The sequence below is a fragment of the Metopolophium dirhodum genome, chromosome 1 (assembly GCF_019925205.1).
Source record: "Metopolophium dirhodum isolate CAU chromosome 1, ASM1992520v1, whole genome shotgun sequence".
NCBI classification, from domain to species: Eukaryota; Metazoa; Arthropoda; class Insecta; order Hemiptera; family Aphididae; genus Metopolophium; species Metopolophium dirhodum.
This window is the reverse complement of record NC_083560.1, coordinates 60,027,270-60,047,984: the sequence shown is the minus strand read 5'-3', so window position 1 is coordinate 60,047,984 and position 20,715 is coordinate 60,027,270. Positions and strand designations below refer to the sequence as shown.

The window sequence follows — 20,715 nt, the reverse complement described above, 5'->3', positions numbered from 1 at the left end:
AATACCTAGATACCAAAATCTACAGTTCATGTTAAGAGTATGTCACACCAACAATGTTGTCTCAGTCTTACTTAAGCATAACATGGATAATGTAATATTCAAAAGAATTCACAATTTCAAAATGTTCATTACGTTTCAAAAAAAAAAAATCTTTTAATGTCCTAAATAATAAGTTTTAAATTTGATATTAAACTAATTCACTGTAATATATAAAATAACAAGAGTAAAATGGATTCTTCTCGATGTAAAATTTGTTATATAATGCGTAAGTGAGATGGAGACAACACAATAGGCAGGTACAATGTCTTCTTATGCTTTACATAATACAATAAAATTGTTATGCATTTACAATGTACTTATGGCTAACAAGACTATTTATTTTAATAACATAATATGATTATTTTATTCATGTTTATAATGAAATGAAATTAAACATATCCTATTTATTTTTGTAAAATGTTTATTAAAATAAAAGTTATTGCTTGAATTATAATTTGTAATTATAACAAAAAATATTTGCCTAACACAATATCGACAAATACATATTATTGTTTTTGTTTATTCTGATTTTTCACTTTGTATTAATTCTTCTTTAACCTGAACTTCTGGAACTTCATCTGAAACATTAAATAATTCAATTTAATCCAATACTGATAATATTAGAATTCTGTATTGTACTTATTGTTTAAAGCTGTTGAAAGCAGGTTGTTCGTTCGTGTATTTATATCAATAGGAAAAAAATATATATACTTTTAGAATTTTAATTTTGAAAAATTACTGAAATTTATTTGCTCCTTGTCTGTGTTTTGTTGGAAATAATATTTATTTTAGTAACGCTACAATATAGTAGATGAAAAAAAAAATTAATTTGATACTATACTAATTAAATAATACAGCAAATCAAAAATCCATTTACTACAAAACCAAGAAAAGAGAATAAGAAATTCAAATGTGATTTCAAAATTAAAATCGGTCTTTTGGAATTGGGGAAGTTTTTTTTCACTTTTTGTGACTTTCATAGCCACATGAGTTGAAACCTTTTTTTGTTCGTAAAATATAGTGATGTATGACTGAGCATATGTACACTACGGATTTCAAAGAATCTTAGTCATAGTTTATCTTTAATTACATAAATTGTTCAGGAAACTCGCGCACATTAATGATCAATCACTACAGTCACTTAGCACTTCAGATGGGTATAGAATATTGCCTAAATTTAACCCCTTAAAAATGGTCCGCTTTCAACAGTCTTAAGTCAAACAGATAATTGTTTTAAGAGCTGTATAATCATTTAACACTCGAACACCTATATTTAATATACAAAAATTAAAACAATTTAACTTAAAACCATAACAAAATTAACTTTACCTAAACAAATTCCACTTTTGTCTTCTGGCCCATCCTCATTATTTTCTTTCTTAAATTTATTCACATCTAAAATAGTACAATAATTTAGTTTAATAATTACTAATATTATTTAATAAGTTGCTCTCATAACATTTTAGCCAAAATATATTTTAGTCACTTGAACGGCACAAGATGATGTATTTATTAGAATTTGATACATAAAATTGTCTACAATACTTTATTTATAGATACTAAATGGTAGTGCAACACAATTGCACATTAAAAAAAGTTTTTGTACAAAAATACAATGGTAAAAATAGTTTAGTTTTTTTATTTTATAAGTATATATTATTTTTAATTACAATTTTTATACATTCATACTATAATACATTAATATAGCCAATACACTATTTTAAAATATAATTAAATTAAATCAAATAAAAAATTAGTGTTTACACGTAATAATCATTATATTTATTATGAATTAATAAACTGTAATATACCTGTTGACTTAAAACTTAATTATTTTGTCAAGTCTGTATATGACATAAAAATAATTTAGAAATTATATATTAAACAATTTTGTACAACTTTTTTTGGTGCGCAATCATGTAGCATATTTTCAGGTAAACAGGTAAACAGTACGCAATTGTGCTGCACCGCTAAGTAGTTAAATGTCAGGTATATCAATTTTAATCATTGTTAGAGAGTCTGAATACAAATTTATAATATTCTAATAACAACAGATACACTAAATCACTAACCATAGAACAAACAAAATGTATAACACTTAAAATCTCAAATATAAATTAAAAAGAGAGTATATGAGCACATTTTTAGTAATAGCAACAATTGAAATACCCTTAGAACTTTTTATGTAATTTTACTGATAAATTTTACTCAAAATAAATGAGAGTTCAACTAATGTAGTAACATTATTACTTTCTGACACAACAATACTTATAATGAAAGTAAAATATTACTATTTTGTTTTTAAATTTAACTAAATTCTAAAACCGAAAACTCCTAACGAAAATATACCTAATATAATTACATCAGTAGCTAATATATTAAACATTGGTATTAAAAACGAAGATATTGTAGATACTTACAGATTGAAACCGTACAAGAATACTGATGGTAAAATTATAGGTAAATTCAATTCCACGATTTTAAAAGACAGTATTGTTAAATCAATAAAATTACGTTATAAGAATAAAAATCCGGTAACTGCAAATAATTTATGTACTAACTTTCCCGAAGTTAAATTATTTATCAACGATCAACTCACTAAGGAAAACAAAAGATTATTCTGGTTGGCAAAAGAATTCTCAAAAACATATGGTTACAGATTTGTCTGGTCAAATTCTGGTGGTGTCTACTTAAAAAAAGAAGGGGAACAAGTTATCAAAATACCAACTACACAAATTCTTCAAAATCTTGATACAGACAAAAAAGTTAGTGCACTTTGGGAGTAGTATAATATTTTTGGTTGTTTAATTTAAGTTACTAATTTATTCATTTATCTTTTATTTTTGTTGTAATATTAAATTTTTTATTGTAAGTTAATGATATATATTAATAGTTATAATAATTCACGTTAAAAACTTTGATTTTAAATTTCTATCTAATGAAAAAAATACTGATTATAAAACGTTTGTTATTAACGACTGTAACAAATTTAGTGTACATAATAATGATCTTACTGTCTTTTCACTGAACATTAGAAGTATCAGAAAACATTTTAATGAATTATTAGTGGTTTTAAGTTTAGCTAATATTAAATTTGATATTATTATGTTATCTGAGACATGGTTAGATAATAATATTGGTAACTTCGATATAAAAGGTTATAATTGTTATAATCACTATAGCTCATTAAATATATCTGATGGAATAAGTGTTTATATTAAAGACTCTATTATAGTAAATAATGTAATAATTGGAAGTATAAACCACTGTGGCTCATTAGATTTCACAATTTCCTATAATAATATATTAATTAAATTAACATGCATTTACAGATCACCCAGTTTGAATAAAATTGATTTTATTGATAATCTAGAAGACTTTTTAAACAATTATTCCAAATTCCAATCACATATTATTTGTGGAGACATAAATTTAAATATTAAGATCAATGACATCATTTGTATTAAATACCTTAATGTACTTAGTACCTATGGATTTAAATCATGTATTAATGGCACTACACATAGCTTTGGCAATAGTAACACATGTATTGATCATATATTCATTAAAAACAAACAGGCGTTTAATCATATTTGTGGATATATATCAAAGTGCTATTACGGATCATTACAGTACTATTCCTGTGCTATCTACCCCACGAAACGATAATAATATAAATACAGTTGATAACAATACCGAAAATCATAATTACAATTTTACTAATATAGACAATTTAAATAATATCTTAAAAAACATAAACTGGACAGAAGTTTTAAAATCAACTGATGTAAATGTAGCTATTGACTTATTCACAACTATTATTGAAAACAGTATAAAAAAATCACAAGAAACTAAAATAAAAAAGATACCAAAAAATAAAAAACGATTAAAAAACTGGATAACACTAGGAATTATTAATTCTATGAAACATCGGGATAGATTATATGCGAAATTAAAAAATCAACCATTTAACATTAAATTGCAAGAGATAAATAAAAAGTATAGGAATCTACTAAATGTAACCATGAAAATAGAAAAAGACGTTTATTTTTATAAACAAATTTCTAATGCTAAAGGTAATACTAAAAAAATATGGGAATTTATAAATGAAGCCTTAGATAATAAATCTAATAAAACTAACTTTATACCAACAATCCTAAATCGTCAAAATCAAATTGTAACTGATAATATTAGTATTGCAAATGAGTTCAACTCTTTTTTCATGTCTATAGGTACAAATATTTTGAATAAATTGAAATCACATCTAAACATAAGAAAATTTACGTTTTTAAATGATATTCCAGTAAATGATAAAAGTATATTCCTAAACCCTATTTCAACTGATGAAATTAAAAAATATATATTAAATATTAAACCAGCATGTTCATTCACTAGGTGGGAATTAACAAACACGCTTTTAAAAGCTATTATTTTTAATATTCTTACACCATTACAAAATATTTTTAATCTAGTTCTTACTACTGGTGTTTTTCCACAGTCATTCAAAAATACTATCATTATCCCGTTACATAAGAAGTTAAATAAAAGTGATTGTACAAATTATTGACCAATAGCACTTACAATTACACTATCCAAAGTCTTAGAAAAGTGCATCAAAGATAGGCTTTATAACTTCTTAGAAACATGCTCGATATTTTCCTGTAACCAATTTGGTTTCAGGAGAAACAAAGGTACCGATAAAGCTTAAATGGCTGTAATTAGTTACATTTATAACAAACTAGATATGAATAGAGCAGTAATAGGACTTTTTCTAGATGTTAAAAAAGCTTTTGATTCTGTTGACCATTCAATATTGCTAGCCAAAATTAGAAAAATACGATATCAGGGGCAATGCAAATAACCTTATATGTAATTTTCTAGAAAATCGTATTCAACAAGTAAGAGTAAATGACAGTTTAAGCGATTATCGGATTTAAAATCATGGAATACCACAAGGTACTGTATTGGGTCCTCTTCTTTTTATTGTTTATATTAATGACTTATTGAATATTAAGTGTAACGGATCAATTTTCAGTTTTGCTGATGACACCTCAATTATTATAGTTGACATAAATAAAAATCATATTCATAGTAAATCGACGCATGTATTAAGTATCGTCAAAACATGGTTTGATAATAACCTCCTAGAACTTAATTTAACAAAAACTTGCTTTATGAACTTTAGTATAAATAAATTGCCACCCACTGGAAATTATCTTAAGGCACACCTCATAAATTGTAACGAATTTAATATAAATACAATGTCTACTATTAGTAATGACAGTAAGTGTAATTGCACTTATATTTCTTCAGTACAACAAGTAAAATATCTAGGTATTACTATAGATGCTAACCTTAAATGGCAAAATCATATTATTAATACAACTAGAAAGCTCAGACTGTTGTTCTATAAATTTAAAACTATTAGCAACATACTATCACCAATCACAATGAGAATGGTATTCGTAGCTATGGCTCAGTCAATTTATTCATACGGTATTGGGAGTTGGGGTGGTGCCTACAATATACATCTAAATTCACTTAAAACCACTATAAAGTCTCTTATTAAAATATCTTTTAAAAAACCATATAGGATGAGCACTGTATTGTTATATAAAGAATGTAATCTTTTAAATTTAAATCAATTATATGCACGGCATATATTATCGAATATGTTTTTCCTTGATATTCAAAAATTTAAATTTAAACATAACCACTGTACAAGAGCTAAGCAAACCAATATGTATTTAATTCCTAAGTGTAGAACGGAATTTGGAAAAAGAAACCTCTTAAATGCTGGAATTAAGATGGCTATGGAATTAAATATTGACGTTGGTTTGTTTAGAATCTTTAGATTTTATAAGAAAATGGTAAATGAAAAAATTAAATTACTAACATAGATAATTTTTCTGTATTCCTGTCAATTTGTTATATTTATTATGTTATTCTAAAATATTTAAAAATTTATATTCATGATAGCTTATTTTCACATAATCAACTATGATCGACTTATAATGTGTTAATTTAATTATTTAGTAAATGTACGAGATATTTTTTAAGAACCTTGTCTCTACAACAAGCCTAGCTTACGGAGACAATCATTTATATATAATGCCAAATTATAATATGTATAAATATTTGTAATTTTACATGTATGTATACATTTCTGTTTTAAATGAAAATAAATAAATAAATAAATAAATAAACTAATAAAAATGATTTGCCATTACCTACAGAAAAAACAATATAATTCCATTTAATATCTATCTCAATTAATAATGTTATTTCTTTAATATGACTACTATACTAAGACTAACCTTAATATTATTAATATTAGATTATAGCTCCAATGATTATATTTAATACTTAAGGTTATAAAAAGAAAATGTATTATACTCAATTATATATTAATACCAATTCTGTAGCCCATGTTACAATAATGATAATCAACATAACATCCATGCAAATGAGAAATATTATTAACCTCTAATTAAATTTTATGTCATTCACAAAGTGTATTAAGATAATTTATTAAGTAATAAGTATTACCAAATTCTGAGACATCAACTCCAAGTAATCTCAAATAGTGTAATCTACATTCACCATTTACATAAGCTTTGAGAGTTGAAAATCCTTTCCAACCAACTAGCTCAATTGGAAAATCTTTGTCCACCATGTTCAGAATACAACTACCAACACCTATTTAAAATAGTGTTATCATTAAATGAAGTAAAATACAACTAACAATAAAATATTCGTAAAATAATTTATTACCAAAATTGTCTAGTATATCTTTTGTGGCCTGGTCTAAAGAAGTAACTGGAATTGTTGGATTTTTCAGTACAGTTATCAACTCAGTACGTGTTAATTGTAATCGCCTTTTTTGTCCAATAAAGGAAGATATTCCAGCCAAACCCTTAAAAATTATGGTATTTGAATAATAAATAAAATTAATCTACGTATATATAGAAAGTATTTTAACACAAATTACCAGGTATAAATAAAATAATTAAGTTAGACGAACAAGTTAAGTAAAAAAAGAAAATATTAAATTTGATTGATTACCTCTTGAGCAAGCCTAAAGTTACATTCCATTGATTTATTATCACAGCGGACAAATGTTTTAACACCAGTATTGATAATCTACAAAATAAAAATATAATTGTACTCCCATACAATAGTAAATTCACATATTTATTAAAAAATATTTATACACAAAAATTATAAACATAGCAGCAGCAAAAAATTGTTCAAGTTTAGATATTATTATATTAGTATATTATTAACAGGGCTTGAAACTTTATGTACAAAAAAACAATGAAATAAGTGCATATGTATACATAATAAAAAAACTCAAATAATATACAGTATAATATGCAATTTTTTTTTTATCTTATATGTATTTATATGAATATAAACTTGGAAAAAGCATTTATTCAAAAAAAATTTTTAATTACAAATTGTTTGTATATTTTTGGTTTATTGATTTTAAAGCATTATTCCCAGGGTTCTAAATTGAAAGAAAGTTTAATAAATCAAAAAAGCCAGTATTAAATCATGCTATTATAAATATATAAAAATAATATCTTATTATTAAAAAATATTAAATAAAACTGGATTATCATAACAAATATTTACAATTAATACTCGGTATATAATATAATTCAAAATATAGATAAGGTGATGGTGTACGGTTCTATATTTTATAATATAATGTAATTATGTAAAATTATGTAATACAAAATGTCTTGTATGTTTAACACGATGTTTTAAAAACAAATAAATAAATATATATTATATTGCAAATAAATTTATGAATATAGTTATTTACTACATCAATAATCAAAGGGGTGGGGGTAGAGAGGATGAGAGCCTGGCATGTTAATGATTAATTATGCCAAACCTACATACAAAAGGGAATTTGTTCCATATGCGTGTCATGCAACACGTTCAGGTTTTTTTTAACTAAATAGGTAATAAAATAATTAATTTGCTTACCTTTACACGGTCTTGATTATTCTTTACAATATCTTTTACAGATGTCGACGTATAGTAGATATTTTTTTTTTTACCCACAGAGCATCTTGTAAGTAAACATTCAATGGGGAAATTATTGAGTTCGTAAAAGTCTCTGTTAAAAAAAATTTATAATTAAATAAGGGTATTTAAGAAAAGGTTGCCTAAAATGTATACAAAATACTCGCTTGCCACTTAACAATTAAAATCCCATCTAAAGTTTTTATAGTTCTAAACAGCACTTAAGAAAAGTTAAAATAGTTTTCTTTGAATTTTAAATTTAAATAAGAATAGGTAAATTAAGAATGAGTAGTATTTAAAAAACTCAAAACATCTACAAAAGAACTATAAACACAATGTGTTCAAATATTTAGTGCTAGTAAAAATATATTTTTTATAAGCAGAATTAAAAAAATTTTTAATCAGAACTTTTATTTTAATAATATAACAAATAAGACTTTAAAAAAAGTTTTCTTCCCAGTAGTCTCATATGATTCAAATATACGAGTGTAAAAAAAAATATTAATTTAATTACCTAATTTCTGGCCAAACAGGATCATCAACAGTTAAAAATATAAATGGATCTTCTTTATATCCTTGATATCTCCTTTTTTTTGGTTTCCTCTTATAATTATTAACTTTTACTTCATCAACAACTTCATCAGTTTGTTTTATACATGTTTCCCATGGCAATGGCTTAATTTTTTCCATAAGAGTTACGAAAAACCCTCCAGTGTCTTGATGATGAGGTAGTATACGAATACTAAAAATAAGTAACAAGGATACAATTGATAATTTTTGTAAATGTATTATAAAAACAGAAATCAATTTTATTTATTTTACCATTTATCCAGATTATATAAATCTTCCTTAGGAGGAAACATTTGAGGCCTAATTTGGGTGTTCCATTTTTCAGGAACTTCTTCAAAAGTTTTATATACATCCAAATCCTTTGATACAACAATCCACTTAGAAAGACCATTAACTATTTTTAAGCCTGGGAGTTTATCATGAGCATTTATAATAACAACACTACCTAATAACAACATACAATAATTTTGAATAAAGTTTTGTTATGCAATATTTAGATAATTATAATGATGTACTTTTGATGTATTGTTGATAATAGATAAATTATTAACAGTTGCATTTTTAATGTTTTACAAAGATGTTATATGAAATAAAAACTTATTTAAAACACATAAAATAATTGAACAATATATATGTTGATACTACTTTGTTGTGTGTAACAACTAGTGTAAGTTTGAAACATCTATATTGTCACATTAAATACAAAAGCAATCATTAATATCGAAATATAAAAATAACCTTATAATATAATTATATTATAAGCAGTTTTTCAATATTTAGAGAAAGTAATGAACAATTTAAAACTAAATATATATTAGTCTTGACTCTAAATGTAATGCTACAAAAAATTACAATAAAATGTAAAATTTATTTTACACTAAATAATAAAAATATTAAATAAAAATACCCTGAGCTTCAGTCATCATACGCTGAACCACTGCTTCATTTTCAACAGGATTAAATGAACAAGTTGAATAAACTAAACGCCCGCCAACATTTAACAGTTCTAATCCACGCTTAAGTATACGAAACTGTATTCTAATAAAATAAAATACATATTTAACAAATAAATTCTTTTTCTTTTTGTGATTTCAAATAAAATAAAACTAACCCATGCAAGTTGTTTGCATTTCCAGGACTCCACTTAGTCCAAATATCTGCATTCTTTCTTAATGTACCATCGCCAGAACATGGTGCATCACATAATATTTTATCAAACTTTAGCATAGAATCTCCTAGAAAAAAATTATCTGTATATCATAGCAATTATATCATTCTAATTCAATTTTGTTTATTTTTTATCGTGATTAAAATTAAATTGTTTTCCTAATATGCAAATTATGTTTCATAGAATCATAGGTAATAACTAATAATAAATAATAATCAAAATTAAATCTTTATCAAACTTTGAATAAACAGATTATAACTTATACTAATAAGATTAAATTTAAATTTTTAAACTTTTTTAACTGTTAAGTTATAAAAACAAACCAACCATTTTCATCCAAATTCATAACAGGTAAAACTGTAGCATCGTGATTTGTAATAACAACATTTGCACTATTTAATCTTTTAGCTTGATGAACTAACATATAACACCTTGCATTATGAACATCATTGGCCATAATTAATCCATCTACATTAAAAAAAAATGTTAGTAAATAAAGTCAACATTTTTAAATTAATCTTAACCTGGAACAGAAGAAGTAGAACCTGAATACAAAGCTTCAATAAGTTGTGCAGTTTTAGAACCAGGAGCCGCACACATATCTAATACCTAAAATAAATTTCAATTGTTTTAATCCTAAAAAATGTAAATATTCAATGCAATGATTATAGATAAAATAATTATAACCTTATCACTGGGTTGTATATCCAATAGCAAAGGTGGAATCATGCTGACTGTTTCTTGTCTAGAAATATTACCATTTCCAGTTTCAGAAATTAGAAAATTATGTAAACGGTAGTATGCTTCTGAACCACGAATATCTTTACGAGTGATTTTCAATTGCCATCCCAATCGTTGTGGGTACCTGAATACATTTTACTAGGCATAATATTATGTTCAGTCTATTATTGGTATAGGATTATTAACACTTATTGGTTATAAATATAGCGTGGATTTGTATGCAATATAAACCAACCAAATATGCAATAAAATGTTCAAAAATTAGCATTAATGACATTTATTTTCAGAATGTTTAACTAAAATAATAAATTTAAAATTATAGAACACTACTAAAAATACTTTTCTTTAAAATATCTGAGTTTTGTAGGTAGTTTTAACCTTTAATAAAAAATATATTTGAGAAAACAATTTATACCTACAAGTATACTTACCTATTAATTTATTTCAATATTAATCGAAATTATCAAAATCTAATTTTTACAATAATAATTAACATGCACTAAAAGATGAAATATGTAACTAAAATCATAAAACAGGCTCTTAAAATCAAAAAAATGGGAAAATGTCGAAATTTGCACCATAAAAATGTAATAGTTTAAATTGTTGTCATGAAACAAATTCAGTGATCACTTGTCATACTATAACATACAATCAACCAGAATAAATATGCAAATGGGGAAACAAATCCAATTTGTATGGATGCCTGGGCATAGTGGCATACCGGGAAACGAAATAGCTGATCAAGAAGCCCAAAACGCAATAGACTCAACATCAACCACAAATATAAATTCCATCACATTCGCTGACACAAAAATCGAAATCAACACTCACATAAACAATAAATGCCACTCCCACTGGCGACAACTAAACACCAAATTCAACCAAATTAAAAATAATACCAACCTATGGAAAAATCCCGAACTTAATAGAAAAGAAGAAACCATAATCAACAGACTTCAAATAGGACATACACACCTAACGCACAGCTACTTGATGAGCAATGAAGAACCTCCATTATGCGACACATGCAGAGTCCTCCTAACGGTAAAACACATCATCACCAAATGCTACAAATACAACCAGTACTGCGATCAATTCCACATCTCCAAACAAATCTGCCAAGCACTTGGACCAAACCCACAGGACACAAACAACTTAATTTTATTCCTAAAAAAATCAGAATTGTATAACCTAATTTAAAAAAATTATGTAACATATTGTAAATACCACCTAACTTAACACCTTGTACTAATGACCTAGATGTCGATGTATTTAAGATCAATAAAAAAAAAAATATGCAAATGCATACAAATCCACGTTCTAATAATAATTAAAGATAAATGTTACACTGAATTTATATTTTTGTGAAATTTAAATTAAACAAACCATGGTAAACAAAAAGGTTTACTATTATTTTGTTCATCATTTAGCTCTCCTTTGAGCAAATCTGTAAAAAAAACACCTTCAACTAATTTCAACAGTATTTTTGCTTCTACGTCACAGCTAGCAGTAATGCGAAATGAAGTAGGTAAGTCAGTTTTTAATACTTCTAAAAATGTGTTCCATTCATCTTCTGAACAAATATTTTGCATCTTAAATAAATTAAATAACATTTATTAAAATATAAAAAAATACAATAAAACATATATAAGTAGGTACTTGTTCTCTTAAAATTTTTTTATAATATAATACCTTATAATATTGTACGAATTTTTCATTGTCTCGTATTGTTGTTTCGTAAGAACTACGATTATCTTCATTAGGATTTTTAGTATCTAACTGAAATCAAATATATTAAAACAAAACTAAGTATAAGATTTGGTGACGAAAAACGTAAGTATAATTAATCGAAAAAAATGAATTTTTATATTATATCATCTTGATCGTATAAAAATAAAAATTTACTCCTTCTTTCATTTTTCGTCTCCTTTTTGCAAAGCTTGCATTTGAACCGGCATGTCTCCTGTTACCCATTGTATTAAAATACGAGGAAAATTGTTTTTATGAATACAAACAATAAGGATTAATGAATTGACATTAAATCACTAAAAAAACACGTGTAAGTGTGGAATTCAAAACAAAACTAAACCAGTATCACAGAATACAGTATCAACATTATTATCAAATATCAATGGAATAATGACAACATATTCACACACACACATCAGCTCAATACGACCGTTACACATCGGCACATCGCTTACTAATAGTTACTATTATAATTGCCACCTACCAAGAGGAAAGCACTATATTATAGAATATAGGTACTCATTACGGATCGTCGTGAAAATAAATATTTTAAATTTACTTGCGCCTGTTTCAATGGTAATTGATAAAAAACAACAAGGAAAGAGCGGTAGGTAAAAACGTCTAAATTATCATTTTAAAGGTAGGTAGACCTTATACAACAATTGGTACTATACAATTTTAATTCATTTCAACATATAATATTCGATTGCCAAAATGCCAAATATTATTTCAATTTTGAAAAATATATCATTATTATTGTGAAAAAAAATTATATTTTTGATTCGAGACATATAGTTACCAATTTGTTTTTAAAAGAACGTGATATCCGCATGTGTTGTCCCCGTCTTACAATAAGTGCGTAACATAGCAAATTTTACGCTCAGAAGAACACGTGTATCTCCGTTAATTTAAAAATTAGAGCGAATTGACCTCTTATAAAATCTAAAGGTAAGATTATTATCTAGGTAACCTCAAGGGCTTTTTATTATATTTTAATTTTAACGCGAGTTATGAATATTTAAAAATTTTAAATTGTTTGAACATCTTATATTATCATCTTATCATCATATCTAGGTAACCTCATGGGCTTTTTATTATATTTTAATTTTAAAGCAAGTTATGTGTATTTTAAGATGTTCAAACAATTTAAAATTTTAAAATACTCACTTGTATGACGGACACAACACATGCGGGTATAACGTTCTCTTAACAGCTATATAGAACAATTAGTCATATAGGTACCTATTATTAGTTTACTATATTTCACAGATAATTTTCTCAACTATATTACATATAAATTTTAAGTCTTAACTGTAACTACAGCCTGAGTCAGTGGTGTATCTACAGGGAGGGGGGAGGGGTCATATCCAAATTTTGTACACAATACAACATGTATAATATGATAATATAAATATAATATATGTAAACTAACTGAATGTCTATTAAAAATTGTACATCCTCCCCTTTTTTTAACTGTTTTAGATATGTTGTCTCCGAGACTCCGACTTACAAAATATGTACAACACAATAAAAATAATCAGTTTAGAACATAAAGGTTTTTATATTTTTTTCATTAGATATTAAAAACTATTGGTTAGTTCTATCAAAATAATGAAAACACGACACACATAAAATTATTTCCTATGATTTGTGGAATTTTGGTAATTCTACTATAAATACAGAGGGAGTAAAATTGTCCCGCGTAAAACAGTTTTTGTACATATTTTGTAAGACCGAGACAACCACGTCCTACATCGAGTGTGACACTGTGACGTGCTCTTAAGAGAACTTCACACCCGTATACACACGGAGGACATAACAAATCGTTCGCCAGTTTCAATAGTGTGCTATTAGTTTTAATATTAGAGTCAATCAAACTATTTTAAAATAAATAGAAAAATAAATTTTCAAATATTTATGTTTTACATACTCATAACTTACTTAAAAATTAAAATATCATAAAACACCAACAAAAGAACACAGATAATGATGTTGCTTAAAAGTTTAATTATATAGGTCAATTAACTCTAATATAAAAACTGACATATTTGATAAATGCTCAAAGTCGTACGTGTGTAAGAGTGTAAGACGGAGTCAACCAATGCAGGTGCGACGTCCTCTTAAAAGTTTATTTAGCCACGTATAATAGTGCGTATTATTATTGTATTATCTATTTATTTATATTTTTGATATTTGAATAATTGACTTAAAACTGATATATGTAATTTTTAAATAAAAGATTATTTTAGTGGGGAAAGATTGAAAGAGACATACCGAATTTTTGAACGGTTAAATAGCATTTAGGTAGGTATACCTACCTTTTAGTTATTAATTATTACTATAGGGGCGAGGGCTCGGATTAAAAATTACAATGCATTAGCATATTTTTTTTTGAATGTCTTACACGATGCTTTCCAAGCTACAAATGTGAAATATGTGCCAAGTTTCCCAATCTCCATGTTATAACCACAACACTGGTTTTTAATGCATTTTTTACTTATTTCCCGACTTCCCGTTATATGACTAAAAAATTTGACTTCATTGAAATATAAACAAAGTAGGTACTACGTAAAATAAATCATTTTTATTTTGAACTAGGTATATAACACTAGGTAATCACTAATCTGGTTTTAAATTAGGCAAGGCTGAAATTTATCTATATATTTCACACTAACAAATTAGCCGATTTAATTGCATACAATTTTTATTGGAGTACAGAGTGTAGTACTGTTGTAGTGCAGTAGTACTAGTAAAGTGCAGTAATACAAATACAATTTGTCAAATTTAATTTTTTTATAATTATAAACGTACTTACACAGTTTTATATGTTAAATGCATTTTTTGAAAGTGCAATTTTGATTTTTTGATCGCATATTTTCGAGTTTAAAAGGTCATAAATGTATTTTTTATATTTTTAGAGCATTTTATTCGAGCTTTAGTTATATTATTACCTACGGGCATCAGTCGTTATGCGCAGAAGCAGTATGTTGTTTTTTTAAACAGAGTATATATGTAATATGTATTTATACTTTAGGTATTTTGATGATTGCCTCAAGTTGATATTTGTAATTTTTATGTAAAATACATATATACATTTGACGTTTTTTATCGTGTGGTTTTTTACTTGACGTTTTATTTCTTGTAGTTTTTTTTCTAGAAAGTAAATAGGTATTTATTTAAAAATTTTCTTAATAATTATAATTTATTACTAACTTCTTTAAATAAAAATAAATAAATATACCTAATAAGTAATAGGTAAATAGGTATAATACTATAATACAATATACAATATAAATTAATACCTATAAGCTATAATGAATTATAATTTTTTTTTTTCTACTAAGTAGCTTGATTTACTTACGGTATTTACCTTCGGTACCTACTGAATTATAATTTAGACAACTTTTAATTAAATATTTACTTTCTACAAAAAAACATCACAGAGCCATGGAGTTAAATCTAAAAAGTTAGATAAACATGTTATTCTTAATATTAACAAATTATAGATATTATGTAATTATAAATTTATAGTAATTTTATACATTAGATATTTAGATCTAAGAATTGTACTTATCTGTATTGAGGATGGAGATATTAATATAATATGTAGGTAATCTGTAAAAATAAATAAAATTGAATTGTCTGTCTTTTTGTCCAGCTAATTTTCGAAACGGCTGAACCAATATTGATGGGTGTTACACTGTTACTGTGTTTTACAAAAACTTTTGGTAATTAGAAATAATTACTCGTTCCCTTAAAAATCTCACAGTACCTAATTCGAATAAAAACCATGCATTTAACTATTTACGTACACTTGGTAATTTGTTTTAAAATTGTAGGGAAAACAGCTGTAAACACACGACACTTCAAAGTTTAACGCTCGGCAATTCGAAGTAGGTATACTCACCAAAATATATTTCTTATAATCTTATCGATAAAAATTTACGGCATAATTCTATTTAGCTCCCGAGTGATTTTTTGAAATTTTACGTTTATACCAATGCGCGGAACACTATACTTTGTAATGCCGCGCGGGGGACTCGACTCTCAGGTTTGGCCGAGGAGCCAACGACGAGTACCGCAAACTGTGTAATCATTGCCTTATTTGAAGTGTCATAAATTCGAAACTTAAAACTTGAAAATCGAGTATTTTGATGTTTTTTGAACATAACTTCCATTAGAAGTTTGAGCGACATTTTTAAAGTACCACAAAAACACATTTCACAAAAAAAAATTTCAAAAAATGGCTTGGGAGCTAAACTAGAATTGTTCCAAATTTACCTTACAATTGTTTATACATTTAGCTTATAATACCTATACGATAACTATCGAATTATTATCGTAGGTACGAATACTTTTTTCATAATTCAATAATTCTAAATTTCAATGTTTTTATGCTCTCTTGATATTTGAACCACTCGGCAATTCGAGCTCTCTGTAATTTGAAATGTTTCATAAGTCCCACCAACTTTGAATTATCGAAAGTCGATTGTATAACCTATGTCCAATAGGGCAGGGATGGAAAACTGGCGGCTCACGTACCATTTTTAACTGACCCGTGCTACATTTAAAATTACTTTATAAAAATGTAAAATGTTAGGATTTTTCTCTATTTAATTTTATTATATTTTAAAATTATTGAAATCGATGTACTTAATGTTTATTGTAAAACGAAGATATGAATTCTTATCTTATATTGAACGATTAAATGTCTTAATATTATATTATTTATTATAGGGACAGATTTAACATATAGTTTCTTCTTCTTTTTTTGTTTTTTTTTGCTTTCGATGTTCTCTGGCCCACTAGATTGTCGAACTGTTTCACTGTAATAATATAATTAAGAAATCTCAAGTACTCAAGTACCCGCAAATAATATTTTTTAACTACAATAAAATAACTAAAATCGTTATTCCTGGTTATTTAATATATAATGTTGTCCTAATTTTAACAAACAATAATTTTAGATTTTTTGGTTACAGAATAACCTACTAACGTGGAATCTTGTTTTAAATTGTCCATCCTTAGCTATAAAAGTTGAAAATGTTATAAATATTCAGCTACAAATTAATGTTGATAAATATTATCAAAAATCGAACTTTAAATGAATATAAAAATATTGTGTCCATTTATTTTTAATATTTTTCAACTGCTATTTGTAACAATATATTGCAGGAGCTTTGTAATAAATTCACACTTTTTGACTCAACAAATAACATTTTTATAGACATTTATAGAAAAGAAAACTAAAAAGGTGGGTAAGTGGATGTCGCTTTGCTGTACAGTAGGTTACAAATGGGTCACTGTAATGGATGGTGTTAAATTTTAATTCAATGATATAATATCATTGCATAAGAAAAACGATTCTGAGTGAAAACGGTCAGTCAGCATATGGTATTACTAATATATTTGATGATATTATTGTGAATAAAGTAATTTATAAATAACCTATTTACATGGAACCTTGTTTTAAATTTTCAATCCTTAGCTATAAATTTTTGAACATTTTATAAATTTTTAACTACAAAATAATTATTAAATTTTAAATTTGTTACGTTTTGTCAAAATTCGAACTTTAAATCCTTATAAAAAAAAATTATGCCTATGTATTTTTAATATTTTTCAACTGATAATGTAAGAATATATCAGGAGCCTGGCATTAAGTTTTCACGCTTTTTTACCCAACAAATAAAATGTTATTGATATTTATAGGAAAAAAAACCAAAAAAATTGAAAACGGACAATGCCCATATACAGCTCAAAAAAAGTCAAAATATTTTTAAAATTTTATGGTGCATAGCAAATGAAAATATAAACATTCAATAACATTTTCATGTATCTACAGTTGTTCGTTTTTGAATAACAAAAAAATAACAAAACCACTACATGAGAAATCGAGTGAATATCCAATATTGTGAAAATATGAACTTCAAACGCTCGTAAAAATTTAATTTGAGTTTCTTATAGACATTTTTTTGTTGATAAAGATAGATAATCTTATAAGAAATCTTGTATTACATTTTAAAATCATAGATTTAAAAAGAAAAATTTTTATGAATTCTTAACTCAAAATAATTTGGTAATTTTCATGATTTTTCCATATTTTGTCTATTTTTGAACTTTAAATGCTTATAAAAAAAACTGTGACTAAGGATTTTTAATATTTTTCAAATGTCATTATAACAATATAGTAGGAGCCTTGTATTAAATTTTCAAACTTTTTTACCCAATAAATAAAGTTTTATTGACATCCTTAGAAAAAAAGACTAATAAAATTGGAAACTGAAAATGTTCCTAATTAGTTCAAAACAAATAAAAATATTTTGAAAATTATATCGTGTACAGAAAATGCTTATATAAATGACCAGTGAAAATTTCATATGTACGTTCATTTGTTGTTGAGTTACACCAAAAACCAAAATCGATTTTGTGGAAAACCAATTTTGCGTAAAAATTCCCATTTTTCCTTAATTTTTATGTTGTTTTTCCCGGCGCTTTTGTAAACTATTGGAAATTTTAAATTTTGACCTCCCCAATGCACCAACGATATTCACTTTCCCATCGAATAAGATACTAAAGTTGAAAATCAAATCATTATTTCGACTACTTATCGTGTACACACACACAAAAAAAAAAAACACACATTATTGTTAAATTAATACATTTATCGTTTCACTCAGAATGTTAAAAATGTGGGTAAGTGGATGTAGTTCTGCTGTACAGTAGGTAACAAGTGGGTCACTTATTAATGGATGGTGTTAAATGTGAATTAAATGATATAACATAATTGTATAAGAAAAACGATTCTGATTGAAAACAGTCAGTCAGAACATGATATTACTAATTATATTTGATGATATTAAGGTGAATAAAGTAATTTATATATAACCTATTTACGTGGAATCTTGTTTTAAATTTTCAATCTTCAAGTTGAACATTTTATAAATTTTTAACTAGAAAATAATTATTAAATTTTAAATGTGATAAATTTTGTCTAAATTTAAACTTTAAATGCTTATAAAAAAAATGTGTGCATATATATTTTGAATATTTTTCAACTGCTATTGTAACAATATATCAGGAGTCTTGCATAAAATGTTCACGCTTTTTTAACCAACAAATACAATTTTATTGATAGTTATAGAAAAAAAACTAAAAAAACTGAAAATTTCCGTTTATAGCTCAAAATATTTGGAAAATGTTATGGTGTATAAAAAATGCTTATATAAACATTCAGTCAACATTTCATGTACCTACGGTCTTTTGTTTTAGAGTAGCACCGAAAACCAAAATCGATTTTATCGAAAACAGATTTTGCGCAAAAATTACCGTTTTTCCTTAATTTTTTTTTTTCACGTCACTTTTGAAAACTCCTAGGAAATTTTTACTTTTTATCCCCCGTGTACCAACTAGATTCACTTTCCTATCAGAAAAGTTACTGTTGAAGAAAATCCAACCATTTTTACTCTCCTAAAAGATGACAGACACAAAAAAAAAACACACACATTGTAAAATCAATACTTTCATGGTTCCGCTCAGAATCTAAAATTTTTAATGCCTGTCAACTGCTCAAAACGAGTCAAAATATTTTGAAAATTGTATGGTGTAAAGAAAATGCTAATATAAACGTTCTGTGAAATATCTAAGGTTATTTGTTGTAGGGTTACACCAAAAGACAAAATCGATTTAGTCGAAATCCGATTTTGCTTAACAATTCTTGTTTTTTTCAGGCGTTTTTGAAAACAACTGGAAATTTTGACCTCTTGAATAAACGAACTAGATTCCCTTTCCCATCAAATAAGGTACTGTTGAAGAAAATCGAAGCATTTTTACTGCCCCAAAAGGTGATGACAGACAAAAATAAAAAAAAACACTAATCATTGTAAAATCGATAGGTACATTCATCTCTCCGCTCAGAATCTAAAATATTAATTAGGTTTTTTGATTTTTTCAAGGCATTCAAATTGGGAGAGTTTACAATCACCCAAATTAAACTAGGTAAATAATACAATAATACTTTTTTAGTCCAGTAGATACAATTTAGGTACCAGAGTATATATGGCTTTTGCTCATGAATTGTATCCAATACACAATGAAGACAATTTACTAAACATGATGGTTGATTTATTTCAGCCTTTGAAAGGACAAATAATGAAAATAATATATTCTTACTACCTACTTACATAGGTAACCTACAAATCATACACGTCAGTTTTAGGAAATACTGATGATATACGTGTGCATTACTGAAGAAAAATGGTACCTATGTATTATTTAAGATTATTTTTAACTAAACACTTTTTCATAAAATATATAAGCCCCTCACCCACAGCTAGTGTCATAAATTAAATTACTTTTAAAAACATATTTGTTTATTATTATGCATTTTAATCAACAGTTTATAAAAAGTT

The 20,715-nt window shown here is 25.8% G+C and overlaps 1 protein-coding gene across 1 annotated transcript; it reads right to left on the bottom strand.

Moving 5' to 3' along the window:
- Nucleotides 1–442: 442 nt before the first annotated feature.
- Nucleotides 443–12,667, bottom strand: LOC132934255 (tRNA (cytosine(34)-C(5))-methyltransferase). The gene is made up of 16 exons (XM_061000541.1): nucleotides 12,461–12,667; nucleotides 12,248–12,334; nucleotides 11,942–12,147; nucleotides 10,502–10,679; nucleotides 10,339–10,423; nucleotides 10,142–10,282; nucleotides 9,758–9,881; nucleotides 9,554–9,684; nucleotides 8,899–9,091; nucleotides 8,591–8,818; nucleotides 8,038–8,170; nucleotides 7,105–7,182; nucleotides 6,814–6,955; nucleotides 6,589–6,738; nucleotides 1,369–1,434; nucleotides 443–617 (listed from the first exon to the last, which is right to left on the bottom strand). Exons 1-16 carry the CDS (start codon nucleotides 12,527–12,529, stop codon nucleotides 559–561), a joined length of 2,070 nt encoding a protein of 689 aa, XP_060856524.1. The 5' UTR covers nucleotides 12,530–12,667; the 3' UTR covers nucleotides 443–558.
- Between the last annotated feature and the right edge of the window lie 8,048 nt (nucleotides 12,668–20,715).